Source organism: Anoplolepis gracilipes, chromosome 6 (genome assembly GCF_047496725.1).
Source record: "Anoplolepis gracilipes chromosome 6, ASM4749672v1, whole genome shotgun sequence".
NCBI lineage: Eukaryota > Metazoa > Arthropoda > Insecta > Hymenoptera > Formicidae > Anoplolepis > Anoplolepis gracilipes.
In genome coordinates this window covers 8,902,501-8,924,424 of record NC_132975.1, presented here as the reverse complement: position 1 = coordinate 8,924,424, position 21,924 = coordinate 8,902,501, and the positions used below count along the sequence as shown (strand labels likewise).

The following is a 21,924-nucleotide window of genomic DNA, read 5'->3' as shown; positions in this document are numbered from 1 at the left end:
TATTCAAAGTACTCGTGTGGTGTGTGTGTGTGTGTGTGTGTGTGTGTGTGTGTGTGTGACTCGATAAAGGAAAAAAGGGATGTACCTTGGCAGAAAAAACCTTGATGTAAGAGGCCCCTAACGTATTTGCCGCATATGCCGCACTTCTCCAAAGTGCTGAAGCTGTGCGGCCTCAGAGTGTGCGCGTTATTGACTACGTTGTTCCCCGAATAGTTGACTCCGGGCGAACAACCCGATTCGCTGGACGTTGTGCTGAGAGCCGGAGAACTCGTCGTCTCCGTCGCCACCGAGGGTGGCGGCGACGGTTGGCAGAGTTCCTCGATGCAGACCAAAATATTCTTTTGATGGAATTCATCTTTTATACCCATATTCTGTAACAAAATTACATGGCGAGGTTTCCCATTTATTTGTAAATGAAAAAGGACGCTAGACTGTCTTTTAAGACAAGCATTAAATTTCAGATTTAATCATCTCGCGATGAGACAAGATCTCTAATAAAGAAACCTATTACGACGTAGAGAAATATTTTAAGAATACAATTTTATATACAATATATTCTAGATGTAAAGTTAAATCATATATTAATTTTATTTTATTGATTGATTTAAATAAATAAATAAATAAATAAATAACAATAATAAATTAATAATTAAAATATTATTATACCGTATGTGTTTATTGATTAAATGATCAGTTAGTCAATCTTAGGTATGGATTAATTCGGACTTTACCTGTCAAAAAATAAAATTAAAAAATAAAAGATTATATTAAATAAAAGATTTTTAACTAATACTTTTATTATTTATATACATATAATGTTAGCTTACTCCTATAGTTTTTCTTTTTAAGTTTAAAAATTTAGCTTTCGAAAAATATTAAACATACTTTTAAATAAAAATCTTAAGTATCTATTTAGTGTTAATTAGATATTTTTGAAATAATATAAAACAAATAACTAATAATATAAAATAGACACTTTTGATACTTAATTCACAGGTTAGAACATTGCACATGCAATCGGATATCGAACTTAGAGGGCTTCATTGTAGTCACACTAGGCTTGGCTAGTCAAAGTCCGATGTTTTTTCTAACTTTGATTTACCATGTTATTCCTAGGATTGCCTAAAAACACACTAGTCATAAGCCAAAACTGTTTCAAATTTTTTCAAACTTTTTTCAATATACATATCTCGCACTTTCGTAACTTTTGACTGACTTAACACCATATATGCAACCGAAGACGATAGAATTCTTCGAATTCTACAGGATCATTGACTCGTGGTGACTTTTGCTTCACATTACGTCAGGTAAAAATAAGCCCCATCCAACTCGAACTTCGGCATGTCAGATCAAAAAGTAGATGCCGATACTATATAGTTGGGCCTGTGTAGTATATGTTATAATATATGATATAGTATTTATATAATTGTGTAGAGAAATTATAAAAGTCGAAATCCGAAATTGTTTGCAATTATACGTACAAATATGATGATTTCTCTAAAATACAATTTATAGTAAGATATTATTGCGATTAAAATAAAATATTAAGTGTGACCTATATATTAAATGAAAACAAATTTCATTTAGATAAAGAAGATTCTTTTGTATTATAATTTTTCTTCTTTAAACAAATTATATTACAAAAATAATAATATAACATCGGTGTGTCAAATTAGTGTATCAATAGATATAGTATAATAATAATTATTAAATAATAATAATTTGCTTACTTTCAATAATAGGATATTAGAGAATTTATATAATGTAAAGGTAATAATAAATGCACTAAAAAAAATTATAAATTATATTTTTATTTCTAAAATCAGTATTTTATGTCTTATAATATTTTGACATATTTTTACATGCTGATTATTTTTTTATTATAATTTTTAAACAGTAATAAATAATGTAAGAAATTATATCTAATTTCTTTTACTAATTTACAAATCATGATTGTTACGAGCTGAATAATAATAATTAGTATGTAAAAAAAAATCAAAACATTAATATAAAAAAAAACTGATTTTAAGCATAAAAATATAATTTATACTACTATAGTTTTTTTTGCATTTATTATTTATTCCTTACATGTAATTATTTCTTTTATTATATACATATTATTTATTCCTTATATTACATAAATTATCTAAAATTCTATTATTGAAAATAAATAAATTATTATTTTTATACCGTAACATAACACATATCAATATTACTTTTTAGTATTTTATAATGTAATCTGTTTAAAAAATAAAATTATAGTACGAAGAATTTAGTCTTATCTAAATGAAATGTGTTTTCATTCAATATACATATATGCCACATTTAATATTTTATTTTAACCGAAAGAGTATTTTATTATAAATCGTATTAAAAATTATCACGCTTGTACATACGTATAATTACACATATTTTCGGACTTTGATTCTTATGATTTTTATACATATCAACTATATATATTATATACTATAATATATGTATACTATTAACAGATCAACTGGATAATATTTCTATTTTTTAGTCATTTATATATTGCCCATTACGTGAACACGGTAATGGGCAATATATAAATAGAAGAGTCGGATAGAACTGGTAAAAAATATGTGCGTATTGTAAATCTGATGAGGGTTGTAAATCTGTAAAGATATAACGCGAACCAAGAGACCTATAAAGAACGGGCGCATAACGCGTGTCAAAGTTGTAAAGATAGTTACATGGCGGCTAATGAAGAAAAATAATATACTCGTCATAAACAGACGCTAACTAAAATTCAACGTTTCAGAAATAGGAAATTAAGAGATTCATCGGTTCACTTTTTCACCGATAAATTACTTTTTCATTGACGAATAGAATTATTGTAGTTTCTAATCACCGACACTTTTGCGCATTGTATAGTTTTATAAAAATTAAATTATTTGTAATCTATTATTTTATGTAAAAGCTTGAAAAACGTCTCTTTTGTTAATAGTTTTTCCTTTTGTAACAAACATAAGTTGCTTGCTAAAGAGACTCGAACTTCTACTCTTTTGAGGAATCATCCCCCAGATTTTCAGATTGATAAAGTGTTTGTTGTTAATAGTATTATTGTTAATTGTTAAAAATCAATAAATATTATATATTGCAAAATATATTTCATAAACGCTACATCATTTGATTATCATCTAGTGTATTTGTACAATTCAGTTCAACAAATTTGCTATAGTCACAGGCTTTCTAGATTTCGCTATTGATCGCGATTGTTCGTGTTATAAATTATAGTGTGCCACCTTCCTTCCCACAAACGAAACTGTGGAAAATATCTACTCTCTAAGAGTAGCGATATCGTTAAAAAAAGGACAAGGGGAGAGATAATTCGCGGGTACCGCGATGGTAAATCAGTCAAGAGGGACTTTGAAGAGTCGGGAGCACCGTGCTCGTAAAAAGGGTGAACATGCGGACGATCGTAATTTATACGCGTCGTTACGGCCCTCTGTCTTTCTCTCTCTCTCTTTGTTCTCTCTCCTGGTAAGCATCTCGTTTTCTCTAGAGCACGGCCGAGGCAACAGGTGTCGGGTATACGCCGTTGCACAATACCTGCACTGCTCTCGCGAGGAGATACAATGCACCCTGTGGTTCGCGAGTTAACGATGCGGATCGCATTCGCATAATGGAGATCTTCGAGAAAACCGAAAATGTCTTTGCCATCTGTTACAGTTTCTTTGCGAATCTCTGCCACAAGATATTTCGTAGTGCATGTTAAAATTTAAATTCAGGTTCAAAAATCGATATTTTTAATTGTCAAAGAATGCAGTTTGTGCAAAGAACAGTAATAGTTAATCCAACGCAGTATTTTAAATATAACAATAAGGAGGCAGAGAAAGAGAGAGAAAGATATATACAAATTCTCGCGTTAATTATAAATTAAATAAAAGCATATCGATGATAAATTGGTATATATTGGAGAAAAAAGATATAGAGTTAAAACGTAAATTTCATAGGCGTTGAGGTATAATTTCATCATAATTTAAAATTGTTAAACAAAAGTGTAATAGAAAATTATTGAAAGATAAAAAAATCAATAAAATCAATGAAAGAGAAGTATATATTAATGTATATATATATATATATATATATATATATATATATATATATATATATAAATATATATATGTATATATAATTGTATATATGTATTGTATATTAATGTATATATATATATATATATATATATATATATATATATATATATATATATAATTGTATATATGTATTGTATATTCGTTAATGTATTGAGAATTCATTAAATGCATTAATAAATTGCTAATTGATTATAGCATATAGGTAAGAATAAAAATGTTCGTGACCTTCATACGATGCAAAGTGATACGCGTCAATGAGTTGCATATTTACTACTGAGTGCGCTTGATGAGATAATCATCGTACGATTAATCGCACATTATAATCATATTATTTTAATCGATCCATATCGACCAATTCAATGTCGCACGTGTTAGTTCCTCTATTAATTTTGTCTCGATGAATCACTTAACCGCAGCTTTCTTTTCTCGCGTCTAATTTAAATTCCCCGCATTCGCGTTGCTACATTTATGAGTGTGTCGCAAGCTTGACCTGAACTGCATTGTTTTTATGTCCTGTTGACGCGACTGACTGAGAAAATTACATTTTACATTCTTGCTACAATTTAACGATTCAATTTCGAAGTGACATTTTATTTAAAAAATATTCGTATTAAAATTAAAACATGAAAACGCACGAATCTTATTAAATATAAATTTAAAACTTATTTGGACACGCAGGTATATTAAAAATATCAAGAAATGAGAGGTCAATGTATATTTATAGTATTCTTTTTAAATTCTTATAAATGTATAAAAATATTAATAAGAAACATTATACGTTGTACTACAAGTTCTGTTTTCAACTAATGTAAGTCTCCAATGATGAATTGTTTGAGCAAAGATCTCGTGAATTTTAACTCTAAATCTGACTTTTTACTATTTCATATTTATTATATTTATTATTATAGCACATACATATACACACGAGTTATTCAAAGTTTCAAATTTATATGTAATTTATTTGCAAAAGGAAAGAATAATAAAAATTTGTATAGAAATTTTTTTTTTAAATATTAAAAGAAATAACATGAGAGTTTATCCGTAATCATAATTTTATTTTGTGTACATTGTCTTTATTGTAGGAAAAAATAAATTCAGTTCTAGAGAGAGATGGAGAAAAAGAGAGGAAGCGCTTCCGGCAGATGGCTTCTTTTTCAGATTATGGTATTCGGTTGTGGGCGCACGTTCTCGCACGATGGCGCGCTATTTCGACCGGCGCCACGGCGCGCAGTGGGCCAAACGCTATTATTAGCGGCGACAAGCCAGCAAAAGTAAAGTGATCGATATATTACGCGGCCGTGCGAGAGCGCGGCGATAAAATTTGACGGGCTCGTTATTTTATTCCAAGTGCCAAGAAATGCTCGAGAGAATTCGCTGTTTTGCGACAAGGAGAAAATCCGCTCCGAGTACAGATACATCTTGCGCGTTCTCCACGTTTTTTTTCCCCACAAAAAACACGATATTAAAAGTATATATAAACACACATACACTTTTTAAGAAATAAATTTTATTTTAAGAAAATCTAAAATAGGGATGATGATCTTAATAAAGCTTTTAACGGCACATGATTTCTAGAATGGAATAAATTCTCTTAATAAAACTACGAGCGAAACAAATCCCTCAGTAAAGTAACAGTGAATATTTGAAACATCTAAGACTGTGACTGAAGAAATTAAGGAAACTCTTTCAGTATTTCTCGTCAGCCGTTCAGAACAAGATAATTCCTTTGAAGGAATCAAGCCAAATCGAAGAATCAAACGGATATCTCGTACTAAAAGGGTAGATTTATGAGTCGATTAGCATGGTAATACGCGATTTGCACACATAGTTTTCCTTGGCGAGGCATGCATTTTTTTTCTACGAGGAACGTGTCGAAGCTGGATTCGCAACTTTTTGTGGAAAAATCTAAAAAATTTCGGAAAAATCATATACACACGAGTTATTCAAAGTTTCAAATTTATATGTAATTTATTTGCAAAAGGAAAGAATAATAAAAATTTGTATAGAAATTTTTTTTTAAATATTAAAAGAAATAACATAAGAGTTTATCTGTAATCATAATTTTATTTTGTGTACATTGTCTTTATTGTAGGAAAAAATAAATTCAGTTCTAGAGAGAGATGGAGAAAAAGAGAGGAAGCGCTGATCTATATACATATTATATATAAAAAAATAAAATCATCCCGAGTGCGGACATTGTGGTTTCATGATAATGCGATAATTTTAATTAATAAGCAAACAATTCGAGCCTCTCTTTCCGTTTGTTCTTAGCTCGATTTTCCGGAGTAAATTTGTCACAGATCTTTGTAATTAAGTCTTTTTTTTATTATCTTTTAGCGCGCGAGCGAGCGCAATTACCGTCGTCGTGGAAAATGCCTGTGTAATTACGGTCTGAAGGAACGCCCGTTTTCTCACGACGAATATCGGTGCGAGAATACTTAAGCCAACACCGACTAGTGTAATTCGATTGTCCATCTCGACCCGTTACTCTGCGCGCGGGCTTCTTGCATAATTATGATAATGTGGCGCGTGGTAACGCATAGGGAAAACGCATGGCATGATACGATCATTACGTGCGACGTAACTGAGTAAAAAAAACGTAGGAATACATGCTTATACATATATATATATATATATATATATATATATATATATATCGTGCTTTTTCTTTTTTTCTAATACAAAGATGTTGAAGAAATTTAGAACTTTTATATCGTAGAATTTTTTAATCTGATGATATATAATATATAATAAGATATATATATAATATATAATTATATATAATCTCAATATATATAATAAATCTTTAAAATGTAGAATTTTTATATCTCATTATAATATATTAATCATATGTGTATGTGTGTATGTTAGCAGCATTAAAATAAACATTTATGTTAAATTGGCAACTTGTCCATTTTGTTAAGTATTCATTTCGAAAAAAAATGTTTACAGACTTAAGATTTATATTATAATAATGAGAAGATATTTACGAGAGGAAAATGTAATAAAGGCGAACATTTAACATTTGTATATGAACGCGCAATAATTTTATCTACTATATTAGTTTAATATAAACAAATTCTCTGGTTATTGAATATAAAATGTCTCTTGCGATGTGAAAAAAAGCATCTTAACTCTGTATTTTGTAGCGTTGCATTTCATATCTATACATCGGTAATGTGTGCGTGTGTATGTGTGTGCGTTTTCATTGCGACAGCGTTTGTTTAGAATTTTAGCATACACATGGCGAGATCATTAAGAAAAAAAAAAGAAAAAAAAACGAAACTTAGTCAGCGAATATAAAAAAGTTACGTCTCTTGTACGATGAAACCGCTTTTACGATATATTTTGTAGCATTTCGTTTTATGTTACACGCTAGCGATCTCTGCCTACGCTTTCAAGACCCCAACATTTATCTAATATTGTTTCAGTGTTATCAATCGCAAGATGTATATTTCGTATCTTATCCTCTAAAGGTTAAAAATATTTTTTTTAACTCTTTGCATGTTCAATATATATTTTATATAATAAATATATCTTACGATTATATTAGGAGAATAAACTTTCGTTTATAATATTTGATTATCTTTATATACGCATTTTTCAACACAAAAAATTTGAGAATCTTCGTTCTTAAACAACGCTAAATTTTCCGATGCGTACAGAATAATAATAGCCTATATGATAATAAATATATCGTTATATACCTATGTTGAAGCACCAAAACCGCGTAAAGTTATAAAGAATATTATCGCAATATTCCGCGGCGCGGTAAATTATACATTTTACATTTTCATGCACTACGCAGTAATTCTACCGCAATGTTTCGCACTGATAGCGATACAGAAAGTGCCGCGATTGCATTGGATTAAAGTAGACGTGTGATAATAGGATCGCGACAGATGTTCAAAAATCTCGGCAACCGATCTTGTCCGCCTCCATATAAAACTCTCGTCGAATCGCGGTTATTAAGAAGACATTATAAGAGAAGAAAAAAAAAACGTGATAAGTGCATCATAGGGAGTGACGCGTTGCGCCGATAAAAGTGATCTCATTAAATCCACCTCCCTCCCATCGTTTGTCTCGTGTCGATTTTACGTATTAGACTTCACAATAAGCATGTAACGTTGCGAAGATAAGCCAAATAGCTATTCGCGCGGCGACAAGAAGAGAATCACCGAGCCGAAAGCTCCGAATCGCTTCGTGCTCGACGATAAAGAAAAATTAGTGCTGATCGAATGAAAGAGAGAGAGAGAGAGAGAGAGAGAGAGAGAGAGAGAGAGAGAAATGTATGGAGAGAGGGAGATTCGATAAAGAGTCGACTGTGGCGCACTGTAGCAGACGCTACAGGGCAATTACAAGGTCAACGGGCCAAGGAAAACGTCCAGATACTCTCAACTCGAGGTCATCGTCTCTCCCGAGTACTAGCCGAAGAATTTTTGATCGCGCGATTCCGACTTCGATCCCGAGACGACCCGAAATGAGAGGAAAATAAAGGACCAATGATTCAGAGAAAAAAATATCGAAAAATTTTCTCTTACAATATTAATAAAAATTTTTTGTTTCTTCAGTTTATTGTTTTGTTTCGAAATTTCGAGTTACGTGTTATAAAACACGTGTGTACATGTATATAGTGTAGATATGAAAATGTCTTCTAATATATTCATAGATATCTGAATAATGTAAAAGTCGGAAAAAAAAAATATATTATTGTGCAAATTTTATGCTATTTTTTAGACAGACCAAAAAAGACTTATTGAATTTTGGAATATAAAAAAAAAAAATTAAATAAAATGTATATTTTAAGATCTATACTTTTATTTCTTTTAAAAATTGAAGAATTTGACACAAGATAAATAAGTGGAATTTTATCGGTATAAGGCAGATAAAACTGGTCAAATATACAACGTTAAACTTTAAGAAAACGCGTCAGCAATATATCGAATTTAAACCTGAAGAATTTAAATCTGTGCGCATTCTAAAATTAGAAATATAGCACATAGCAAACTGCTGACGATTATTTGTCGCAGAATTAAATTTCAATAAAAAAAAGTGGGACCCAGGAAAATAAAGAACTTTAATTTGCACGTTTTAGTCAGTCTACTTCGTGATCGTGTAATGTACGTTTCATGCATCATTACTATGCATCGTAAAAAATCGGAAAGCGCCTCAACTAGAGTGTATTCGATTCGTCGAACAATTTCGCCGAACAGATATCTCTCCGTTCGATTATAAATTAAATAAACAATCTTTCATGTGTGATCGTTTCGCGCGGCAATCGGTTCGATACGGTGCATTAATTCTTACTGTTAATTAGTTTTAATAAGCATCTAACAGAATCGCATTTCTCTAAACTGCAGCCGATTATTGGAACGGGATTAATTAGTCGATCGAGAAGAAAATGGTCGGCTATCATTAACGAAACGTCGACCAGTGCACTCTTAAAGCCGCCGGTAAATTTGAGAAAAATTCTGTAACAGTGTAATTAAGTGCTGGCAATGAGCTACGATGAATTCGCGCGCGAACGAGGACATTGCACTATCGTTCATTAACTCAGAAACTGTGTATTTCGAGATTAATATAAAGTTACAGCGGAATCGGTTCCATGTCACCGTTCTTTTGCAATTAGAGGAATACGAGTAACGAACGGATTAGAAAATAAAAAAGTCTCGCTCAGCCTTTGCTTGAATTGTAATATCAGTTGTATGAGTCTTTAATTGATGATTTCTAATTATAACTTATTTTCAGCTGTTTTATATCTATCGCATCTTTTGCTACCACTGTATGCCGCTTCTATATCGGTACATTAATCTTGTAACCAGAGTAAAATAGGGTAGAGTACATTATAATGACTCTACTATATGCCCTACTCTATTTAAGTATCTGACTATTCATTAAATTAAATTATTATAATCTGCTTGCTATTATTAAAATGACTATATCAGAGTAAAAGCAGAAAGTAAAGTGGCATGCTAATAGAATAAAATTTATCTTGATTATAATAATTTAATATCGGCAGCAATCTCACGAATGCCCCATATTCAAAGTTCTTCCGTTCGAAGAGACTTCCAAAAGCCGTTGGAATGGCATTGGTTACTTTAATCCCAAGATGTATGAACGACCAATATGCTAATATATAATTAAGATGATCGGCTTACCATGAGCTTCTCCCGATCCAGATGAAGCAGATCGCTGCCTTTGATGTCCTTCGACTTGAACACGTCCGCATAGCGGTACAGATTTAGGGCTGACATCCATTCAACTACGTTTAATGACGTCCACTCACTGACGGGCTGCGAACAGAGAAACGAGACGTAGATTGTAGGTGGACATCGATGGCACGAGAATCAGCGACGACTAATCGAGCCAAGTCCACTTGCGCATGAGGAGAATCGCGCGCGTGCACACACACGAGGGGCACATTTACGTAGCTTGTGCTACTGGCTATCATCCCGGCTAAATTATGCGAATTGTAAAAAGCTAAATCAAAATAAAGTAATGCAACGAACATTTTTGGACGAATAGGATAACGCAATAATTTCTCCTAATAAAAAAAAAAAAAAAAACTACAGTTACGTAAAAGAGTGTATAAAATGCCTTCATTTCAGAACATTGCTTATAAATGCGGAATCACAATTTTTCTCTATCAAGAAAAATCATCAATTCTCATAATTTTCTAATTTTCAATATTAAATATTTCGTAATTATTGCTCAAATTGATATTATGTTAAAATAAAAAATTTCTTATTATTTTTTTTTTTAATTAAGTCATGAATAAAATATTGTTTTTATTTGTTAGAATAATTATCATAAAATAAACGTCCAAAACGTTAAATTCTATTTTTGATAATGAATAAAGAATAATCCGAGAAGAGCATCAACTGTGAATCGTGTAAAGTCGTCTTTAACGCGTATGATTAATCGATTCTTTGCAAGCGGAAGCGGATAATGAGCCGGAGCATTCCGTCCGCCAGCCAATATATACACGCGCTTATTATCCTCAAGATTTTCAAACGAGAACGTGTAGCAATTTTCCGGCTTCGCTACGATCCATCGAAACTTGTATATTTTTATTCTGGCAATCGTGATGTTAATTCCTTTCTAAATTCATGATTCCAGAATCGTTTTATAGAACGATTCATGTAGCAAATTGAAGTAATCATTAATTGGTCAAATTAGGAGAGTGAAAGTCGGGATAATTTAGATCTCTTCAAGTATCTAATCTCAGATACCTAATTTTTTTCTCCGTAATAAAAAACTATGTATCACATTAACCTAGTATTTTGAATTGTTATTTTTAAGATCATTAGCATTGTATTTTCGGTAAATAATAACTGAAATATATTTATGAGTAATTCAACCTAAATAATGCTTCACAATTATGGTACTTTTAAATAATCTTCTTATTAGTAACATATATATTGTTATAATTAAGATAAAATCTCGATTCGATTGAGATGTTTCCTGTATATAAAAATATTAGCAAGTTTTACAATTCTGTAATTACCTTTGTAATAAACATGTCAATTTTTTAAATTTAATTAAATCACTTATATTTGCTTTAACGTATATGTACTTATACAACATTACGATTTGATTATGATACAAGCTATCTCTATTATGGCGCGCTCCAGAGAACACATCTATAATCGTATTTCTTCTCATCATTACATGATCATTTAAGTGGAAACTAAATTGCTTCAATCATAATATCGTGTTGCGATTTCTTCTAAGAGTTTTCTAAATTTAATTAGTCTCAATCAGAGCTTTTTTCGATAAGATCACATTACGTAAAATTTATTTTATTCTTTTATTTATTCACTCTATTCATTAAAAAATAAATAAAAAATGATTAATTCAAAATTTCTATTCAATTTAAATTGGATAGTAAATTCAAATATCATCAATAATCTTTATTATAATAATACAATAATTTATTTTAATTATCGATGCAATTAAGTCTTCAATGGTGATAAAAGCCAGACAAATACATATAATACTATTATACAATTATAACATTGTTTCCGTCGTCACACTAATCTCTTATGATCGATAATTATGATTTTCACTTAATGATTATTTAATGTACACGTGTATAATATAGTACCTACACGTGTTTGACATTTATTATTACGTAGCTTGTAAAAAAGTGATAAAAAAAACGGAACGTTTCTTATTATTTTTTGTTTTCTGAACGACTCTATTCTCTCTCTAGACAAGTGCTATTGTTATCTAGTGTCGCGATCGTCTAAGATTACGTAAAAGCCAAGCGCGCTCGCGCGTTCGCGAGAAGCATCTCCCGATTTTCTCGATCCCCAAGATATGGAGCGTCGAACGTGCGGTGTGATTTAACCGCACGACCGGCCAAGTCTGATTAGATAAATCGACGGATTGTGATTGCGGAGACGCGGCGAGACGACCGGGGACCGCGCGATGCGATATGAGGAGAAGAGACGTCTCCATGTGTCGCCGGCTGCCGTTATCGGGCAACGCGGACCCGATAAAGCAAAAGCATAAAAAAAAAAAAAAAAAGAAAAAGCGCGGAAAAAAGAAAAATGTAACCTCCCCAAGTCGTAACCCCAAGTGCGCGTACGTGACGACAGCCGCGAGATAAGGCCTCTCCGTCCGTCGTCCTCGTCCGAATAATTCACGCCGGCCAACGCGTATATACATTTTGCGCGTTCGCTTGATCGACACGCTCGGTTAATCCGCGCCGAGATCATTTCTTCCTCGCGCTATATCCCACGGATCGCTGACGTTACGAATTTTTGCGACCCGATCCGTCATCTAGGAGATCCCTGCTATGGAGAACTTATTTCGCGGAAGTTATCATCTTTGCGACAGAAATCCTACCGCGATAGAATGACATGCAAATAAGAATGATTTTATCAAAGCTCTTTCGTCGAAAAAGTTTCGTAATAATCAATGGGGTATTCGCGCTATGTTTAAAATCGCCGCGAGGAACTAAGAAAAATCGCTATAATCTCAATAAGTTTAGATAGTGACAAAAAGTGATTTTTATGTTACACTTATGAAACTTCATCGATAATATCTAAAATCTACGCGAATATGTATGTTTCGTTCTTAATATCGTCTCCTATTTTCCTATTTTTAAATGTTGTAATTAAATGTAAATCCACTAGACTAACTTCACATTTAATCTGTTCAGTCATCTGTGACACACACACACATATGACATATCGTTCTGTATCGCTATGAAAGTTATTTTAGTTTTCTTAAATTGCGATTAAAAGATAATTCATCTCGCATTTTTATGTTTAAATGATTGATTTCTTAAAATTTTCACTTATCAATTTTCTTTCTATTCAGTAGAATAATAAAAAAGAAGGCGAAATTATTTACATTACATGAGTTAAAGGAAGTTTATTAAACTTGCATTATTTTATATAATTTTGTCTAATTTATATTTTTTCCAAGCAATCAATATTATAATATCGAATTTTTTCAACATTTCTTAAACTAAATATGCCGTGATGTAATTAAATTTTATTAATTTTGCTCTATATTGTACTAATAATAAATAGTCTTGATTTTAGTTCATGAGAATGATTTTGATGTGAACAAACGAGAATGATTTTAATTTCGATATTTCATTCATTTCAGTGTATTTGCAATTTTTAAAAAAGCACTGTTCGGATTTTTTGCTTTTTTTCGTTTCAATTTTATACCGAGCGCCATCGAATTTCGATCGTTACTCCATTGAGCCTTGGGCAAGTCTCGCCCTGATAACGAAACGCTGCTCGCACGTTTATGTAAAATTCGCGACTAGATACGCGCCTCGGGATACTTTCGTAGCCGACAAATAGCGGCAACGCTATGTAAATCTCATACCTGAACAGAATCATTCGAAATTGGAACAGTTAACTTCTCCTCTACATCGAGACGATATATATATATATATATATATATATATATATATATATATATATATAATAATAAATTAAAAAATTAATTTAGTTTAATGCTCAGCAGATTATTTGAACCATCAATTATTTAAATAAATTGAAAAGAACTTTAAAATTCCAAGAAAATTATATAATAATATAATTGTTTGAAGGAAGATTAAAGAATTAAATATTCATTGCGCGAAAGAAAACGAAAAAAAAGACCTCAAGAAAATATAAAATTTTTTCACGATGAAAATATTTCGTATTTTGCGAGTTGCGAATTTTATATGCAATAATAGCGCGTCAAAATTTTCTGCATTCGCTAATGCCTCCGTTATTATGAAATATAATAAAAAATAAATCTTTATCTCTCACACACACACACACACACACACACACAATCAGAAATATTACTTTCTTTTGATCTCGACATTTTTTGCGCGTCTCGATAATACAGATGATATTAGATAAAAAAAAAAAAAAAAAACTTTTTGTGTCAATGCTTGAAGTTTTAGTATAGAATATTGTGATTTTGCCTTGAGCATTTGTACGAGATTTCTGCACGCTTTTGTTTCGTTAAACTGTGATAGTGCATGCGCGCAAGATAATTCGGTCATGTCAAATTCCTGTATATAAAAGATGTGAATTGCAAGAGAAACAATTCGATTTACATTGTAAAAAGATGTGAATTGTCAGAGAAATAAGTCGATTTACATTGTAAAAAATACTGGTTGTACTAAGAAAAATTTAAATTTTATATCTACTATTAATATAACGTAAATGTTTTATATTGAAAATTTTTACACAATTTCTGCATTTCTGTAAAAATTTGAAGAAAATATATTTCGAGCAACGTGATTCAGGCCGTAAGGTATCATATTGACATTAATTTTACTGATTGAGGAAAAAAAAAATGATATTCCTGTAGGAAATACTTAATAACTGCATGGTAAGGTAATGAGAAGACATTGAACCTTTTACGTTTACTGACCTTGTCCTTGTCGTAAACCTGGCCGGGTAGCGCGTGACCCTTGGTACTCCATTGGCACAGGTGCTGGCCGCTGTAGTCCGAACACACGATGTGGAAGCACGCGTGGCACTCTGCGGGACATAGAGAACCGCACATGCAGCAGCATAAACTACTACTATTACAACTATCGTCGCGCATCGTTCGTCTCGCGGCTAGCCCTTCGTACGGGGTAGCTGCGCTCTTGCCACCCTTCGCGCGACCGCCGATCGAGTTCGCATCAACGGCCTCCGCTACAGGCTGAGCGTTGCACCAACACATGTACCGATGAAAGGACACCAGTCTCGCGCACACAAACTTTGCAAAACCGTGCTCGCTCTCGACGCCCTCCGCCGACGTCGCGGGCGTCGTCGTACGCGATTGCAACTGCTGTTGCTGCAGAGATTGTTCCTCGAGCTGCGCGGCCGCCACCGCTCCCTCACGATGCTGCCTCGTCACCTGGTTACTATTACCGGGAGCGTACCATCTGGGCGACGCATATGTCGCCGTCGATCGCGACGTCGTACGCGTGACATCGTACAGCTGATTGACGTTAACGTGGTCGCCGCTATTGCCATACGTCGCCAGAATCGACGGCGCGGTAGCCGATCCGATGGCGAGACTCTGCATCTGCCGTTGCAGTTGCACGCTCGCAGTACCGTTCAACGACGACGATGACTGCGACGACGAGGAGGCGGTGGACGACGGCGCCGCGGCGCCGTGGGTTACCGGCGTCGTCGCCGTCGCGGCGCCCTTGCGCAGCATGTAGTTGTCGGAATCGACGGCTAATAGTCGCGACATCGCCGTAGATTTAGCCTTTCCGTCGTCGTTCGTTCCGGGGCTGATCTTCGGCGAGCCCTTCGGATCAAGCCAGGTGGATAGCGTAGTAATTTGCTTCTCCTGCTCGTCAGCGCAGGCCGTAGCCGTACTCGTACTCGTCGTCGTCGTCGTTGTCGTCGTCATTGACATTGGCCCGGGAGCGAACAACTCCTGGACCCTGGCCTGGTGATGCACCTGCGTCGCGGCGGCCGTGGCGGCCGCAACGGATGCGCTCGTCACACGTTTCATCGTCACCGTAGCCGATCATCAAGCGAGCGTTTAGCGATGAGACGGCTAAGTTTTTCTCGACGATGTCGACGTTCTTGCGACTGACGCGTTGTTACTCGACCCAGGTGACCAGAAGTCCTGCTCCTTCCGCGGGCTACCCAGGTCCCCTGACATCTTTCCAAGTTTTTGAGATTCTCTATATTCAGTAGTTACGCGCTCGATCGATTGCGACACTTGAAAACATTGGAAACACTTGGATCTTCAACACACGCTTTAATATGATTATATATAATCCACTAATCACATATATTTTAATTTTTCTCTCTTTCTAAAAACGTATGAGTTTATTCCGTTATAATTATTGAACTGATTTCACGTTGCCTCTGTGCAATCTGAAATTTTATTTATTTTATTACTAGCTAATTCTGGCATCAATTGTAGAATACGGTTTGACGGCATAAAATTCTTCTTATCATAAATTTCCTGATAAGTTAATTCTGATCTTAGATATTCTAAAGACCTGAGTATCTTCACTTTTGTTGGCTCGTCTTGTTACTAAATCTCCTGGACTTTGTGTCATCGAACACTTCAGTATCTTCGTTCGCCGTTAATTCTTCGCACGGCAACCCGAAAAAAATTCTTCAAGGCCGTTGCAAGTATATGGCATATTTATCCGGCCGATTGATATCGGAGCAGTAGCGTCTCTCATCGATCAAAATTTCGATTCTTCAAGAATTCAACGTGGTCGACGTCTGACCGATGATTTTCGTCATTATCGCACAGATTCTGTAGTTATTATTAACAGAGGTAACAGAGGTAACAGAGGTAACAGAGGAAAGCAGAAGGAGAAAGAGAAAAAAAAGAGAGAGAACGAGTTACAAGGAAACGGACGAGTAAGAGAGACAAAGATACAAAAAAGGAGAGAGAGAGAGATAGACAGCCGCTCCCGTGGGTGTGACCTCGTGTAAATTCGTTTTCCATAAATCTCAATCCTACCACTCTCTCGTGGTCGCGCGCTCAGCGCGCTCTCACACACGACCTTTGTATAAACGCCGAGACTTGCCGAGCCGAACGAAACCGGTTTTGTCAAGCAACGACACCGAGCGATTTTCAAGCGTAACCCCGCACGAGTGCGAGCGTCGCACAGGCGATGATCTTCGTGGCTTGTCAAAAGCGCGATCGGGAGTAAATTCCGAATGATGCCGGAGGAAGAGAGTCGCGATCGTCCGACGATGGGATTATCCTGAAAATCGTCCTGGACGAATCAATTGAAACGACACCGTCGAATTACCCTCGTAGCGATTAATAATGGTGGAATCAAATTATCGAGAATTTCCAAGAGAATTTACGGCGCGTCCTCGATCTCTTCGATTTTTCAACATTCGTTCATCCACTCGTGAGCATCCAGGATTTTGATATCGTCGCAAGAAGTCGTCGACAGTGTACACGTGGAAATCGGCGAGTCTCGTTCTCGTTCTCGTTTTCGTGAAAGAAGTCGGTAATGTTGAGACGACCGAATCAAACCGAATCAGCGGACGATCGTTGTGCGTAAACGTTAAAATTACTCGCGGATAATTGAAATCATCGTGGACACTAATAGCGTTAAAACAGCCAGCTCCCGTGTCCGCCGAGTCAGCGGTTCGACTCAACTCGAGACGGCGAGCTCCGCTTATCGCCCGGGTTCGCGCTGATCAGCAAGTAAATCCTCTCTTCACTTCGTCCCACCGTCCTCGTCGCGTTGTCTGCCGAACGAAGAGCGAGTAAAACGTGGGTCGCCTCTAATCTCCCCCGATGTGACGCTGGTGAGCTAATGTCGGTCGCGATACAGCTTGATCACGTAGCGCCGGATGGCCCATCAAGGACATTCGGTTGTTTCCTTTCTTCCTTTTGGCTTCCTCCTACCTTCTCCGCGCTGCCGACCACGATTAAATTTACCTAGTGTCAGAACCCTGAACCAAGAACTCGTTCTTCCTTCGTGGCTTTTTTCGTCGCATGGATTTTAGTTCTTCTTTATTCTTCACTTCCTCTCTTGTTCTCTCTCTCTCTCTCTCTTTCTCTCTCTCTCAAATTTCTTTCGATCCTCTAAATTCTAGTAAGATTATAGCACACGTAGCATCGGACGTAATATCAAATTCTCGAGAAGTAGTGTGGACCTCTTTACCGGATATTGCTGGTCAGTTTTTCGTTTCTTTCTTTCTTTCTTTCTCCTGCAACTCGTTCTCGCACGGTCGACCGCTTTGCTCGCCGGATCGCACCGCTCGTCCTTATCGGGTCCACCAGAAAGCCGCGACTGCCAACTGCCGCGTTCGTTCGCGAACACTAGTGTCTCGCTGGATCACCGCCACCGTCGTCCCGATGCTTTACCGACCGCGAGTCAACGACAGAGTTGGAGTCGGCGTCCGTGTGTACCAGGTTCGTTCGCTCGCTCACTTTTGCTCTCTCTCTTTCTCCCTCTCTCTCTCTCTCTCTCTCTCTCTTGATGTCTCGTTTCCTCTCTCTTTCTCTCTCGGCCGGCAAGGTAGACCTTGGTGGTGGACGATCCTATTACCTCCTCTTCTCTCTGTCGACGAATCGCGGTTGTTTCCACCCGGTAAAACCGTCGTCCACGTATTAAATATTCTCTCGACGTCGGCGCCGCGACGTCCACTTCCTGGCCTTCCTCTCGAGGATATCCTATCTGCTTCTTTTTTCTATCTCTTTCTTTTCTTGCACTTGCCGTGTACTCTACGAAACTGAGTTAGCTGTCCTTTTTTTGAGTGCTCCGTTTACTTTCGTCGGTTTCTCCTCAAGCAGTGAAATCACCATGTAAATCGTGAAAAGAGAGAAGAATCGATTGGTCGATTGGTCGATCGGTCGCGATTCTCGTCCGTCCTCGTTCGCAGGTACACGGTCGAAAACTCGCCGGTGTGTCTGTCTCTTTGCGAAGGCGGCGCACGCACTCTCGCGCACGCACACACACGCTCACACGCACGCGCACACGCTCACACACACGCGCACACACACACACACACACACACACACACACACACAGAGGGAGAGAGAAAGAGACAGATAGATGGAGAGAGAAGAAAGACACGTATACACGCACGGACGGCACGGACGGACGGCACGTACGCACGCACGCACGCACGCACGTCGCACGCACGCACGCACGCACGCACGCAGTTCTTCTTCGATATGGAAAAGTCTACAGAACACTGCACTTTTTACAACCGGCGATCTGCCTGCACCACGCGCACACACCTGCACACACGTCACTCGTCGCACATAGGTACACGACACCTATCTATCTGCCTATTCCTCTCTCTCTGTTTCACTCCGCGTCTCTCCCACACTCGATCTTTCTCTTTTTATCTCTCTCTCTCTCTCTCTCTCTCTTTCTCTCTCTCTCTCTCCGGATCGCTCGTTGTCGCTCTCTCGTTCTCTCACGGGATCGTCTCCAGACAGCCGGTCGGTCTGTACATGAAGAGTGTTGCCTGTGGGCCAAGACCCTTCTTCTCTCTTTTTCTCTCTCCTCGGTGTGTTTCTCTCTTTTTTTTCTTTTTTTCTTTTTTTTGTGCTTCGTCTGGTTCACTCTCCTACTCCGACTGTCTTTATCTTTCACAGTGGTGTGTAGCAAGCGGATCGTACGATTTCGGCTTTCACTCGGACTGATCCACCACGATGATGGAACCAAGCAGTCTTTCTCTCTCTACTTCCGATTCTACTTGCTGATATATAACGAGAGCGCGCAGCTACACCCGGAGATGGTCAACGGGATCGTCTATCATCTGAAGTGAGAGCGTTCTTCAAACACCGCTGTCGCCGTTGGACTACACTCCTCCTAAAGGATTCTTCTGACTGACTCCACCTCGATCTGACTGGACGGACAGACGTTCGCTCGTTTCCGGTTCCTCGTGATTCTCGCCGGCACACGACGACACACCGTCTCGTTTACGTGGACGGCTTCTTCTTGGCCGCATAGGAGAATACCACACCGCCGGCGAGGTGCACAGCTGACCGGCCGGTCTGCCAAGCTCGGTCAATAGCCATAGCCAGTCGTGAGCTGCTGCCGAGGGTAGCTCGTGGCTCGGCGCAACCACACCTCGGCCATCTCCGACATTTGTCGGTTCTTCCCGTGGCCTTTACGATGGCAGACTCGTATTAGGATGATGCTGGGGCCCCGAGTCGTACTTTACAGTCCGATCGAATCGCTGGAATGGAAATTTCCTGCCGAACATTCCTAGACGACGAACGAATCGACTGAGCTGAACCATCGAGAATACACTCGGAAATTATCCGCTTCGATAATTTTTAGAAGCTTCCGTAATCCTTTTATATCGGATCATTACAGTCTTGCAAATAATTTCCACATTAGAAATCGGCGAATTGACTTCTGTGATGATAACAATTTCGTGGATGACACAAATTTGCTTGATTCAGTTTTTAGTTTATCAAGAAATTCTTATTCAAGGTTTGCATCCGATTAAATAACTTGAAGACAAAAAATCAAATTAATTCTTGAAATAATGAAAATGAGGTGGATGAAAATAATCTGTTCGATTGAATTTTGTCGTATGTAACTTTTCGAGATACTAGGAGAGACTCTCTTTCTACTTACTGATATAGTGAAAATTAAAAAAAAAAGCGGTTTTTGCCACAATAATCTTTCGTTATCGAATCCACATGATTAAATCACAGTAAGAAATTATTAAAATTGATTCTGGGAAACGTTGAAAATAAAATACTTGATCATGCGAACAGGTTGTGCTTGAGATGCATGTACAGTCGGGTTTTAAACAGAATTTCACTATGAATTTATTGGCACATTTCGAAGGTCTTTGTTCCTGCGGCTCCTCTAGAAGAATTAGAGCCGAAGATACCGTCCTGGAAAAACTGGAGCAGTTTCGAGGTCGAATTTGTCTTGTCGCAGATTCAGCTGGGATGTTAATAAAGAGAATAAGTTTCGACTTCTTTGTCTTTGCGCTTAGTTTTTCAGAAATGTGATATTTTTTATGCAATATTTTTATAAAAAAAGACAAAAAAACACATAAATTATAACATTGTTTCAAGTTGCTTGACGGTGATTATTTTTTTTTATACATAGATTCGATCGCAGACGGAATGTCATTGTTACGTGAAGAATCTTTCGTTTTGATATTCAGGTCTTCAATGATGGTTTAAAATATGTTCGGCATTCTTCTTATATTTTCTTATTGATTTTTTTTTAAAAAACAGTGAAGTCCATTTTCGAAATTGGGATTAATTTTATCTTTCTTTTACATGACAATGAGATTAATTACTTCTTCGTGATGACTTCATATACGACAGCTTCGATGACGAAATTTCTATTTCGTTTTTATGCGAATTTTTAACTCGTAGCTTGATTTTTTCCTCGAATTATTTAACGAAATAGCAGCGGGCGCGCACGAGAAAACCGCTTCGCAACGGATATTGATCGGGCAACGAGAGCGAGCGTTGACATGAATTTTATAGTTAACATGGCATGCATGGCTGGCGGAGGTTGATAATGCTCAATCAAATCCAGGCGTCATTAATAATAAAAATAAAAATAAATAAATCCTAGAAACAAAAGCGAATTATGCGCTTCAAAATTTATTTAAAAAACCGATAGATATCTCTACTGCGCGAGAAAAATGTTTTCATATCTAACAATAAATATATTTCCCACACACGTAGTAAGATACGAAAGCTCCAATTAAATTTACAATTAAAACTTTGTCATTGTCAGTCAAGGATTTTATTAAACTTTAATATTTATAATATCATTTATCAAAAGTAATAAAATTTATAATAACAATTTATAATAATAATGAAAAAGATTATAAAAAAAAACTATCTTGCA

At 36.2% G+C, this 21,924-nt stretch overlaps 2 protein-coding genes across 4 annotated transcripts in view; both read right to left on the bottom strand.

The window, feature by feature from the left end:
• Pi3k21b (uncharacterized) overlaps positions 1-20,342 on the bottom strand; it is a 39,707-nt gene extending 19,365 nt beyond the window's left edge. Inside the window, exons 1-3 of the mRNA XM_072895163.1 lie at positions 15,018-20,342; positions 10,277-10,411; positions 86-371 (exon numbers count right to left, since the gene is read on the bottom strand). Of these exons, the coding sequence (XP_072751264.1) occupies positions 86-371; positions 10,277-10,411; positions 15,018-16,100 (1,504 nt within the window). The 5' untranslated portion in view covers positions 16,101-20,342. The remainder of the gene's footprint in view (positions 1-85; positions 372-10,276; positions 10,412-15,017) is intronic.
• Positions 20,343-20,353: 11 nt separating this feature from the next.
• LOC140667353 (protein kinase C delta type-like) overlaps positions 20,354-21,924 on the bottom strand; it is a 23,538-nt gene continuing 21,967 nt past the window's right edge. The window contains exon 6 of one of the 3 annotated variants that reach the window (XM_072895215.1): positions 20,354-20,454. In XM_072895215.1, coding sequence (XP_072751316.1) covers positions 20,354-20,454 — 101 coding nt within the window. The other 2 variants (XM_072895217.1, XM_072895216.1) reach the window with 2 other exon arrangements.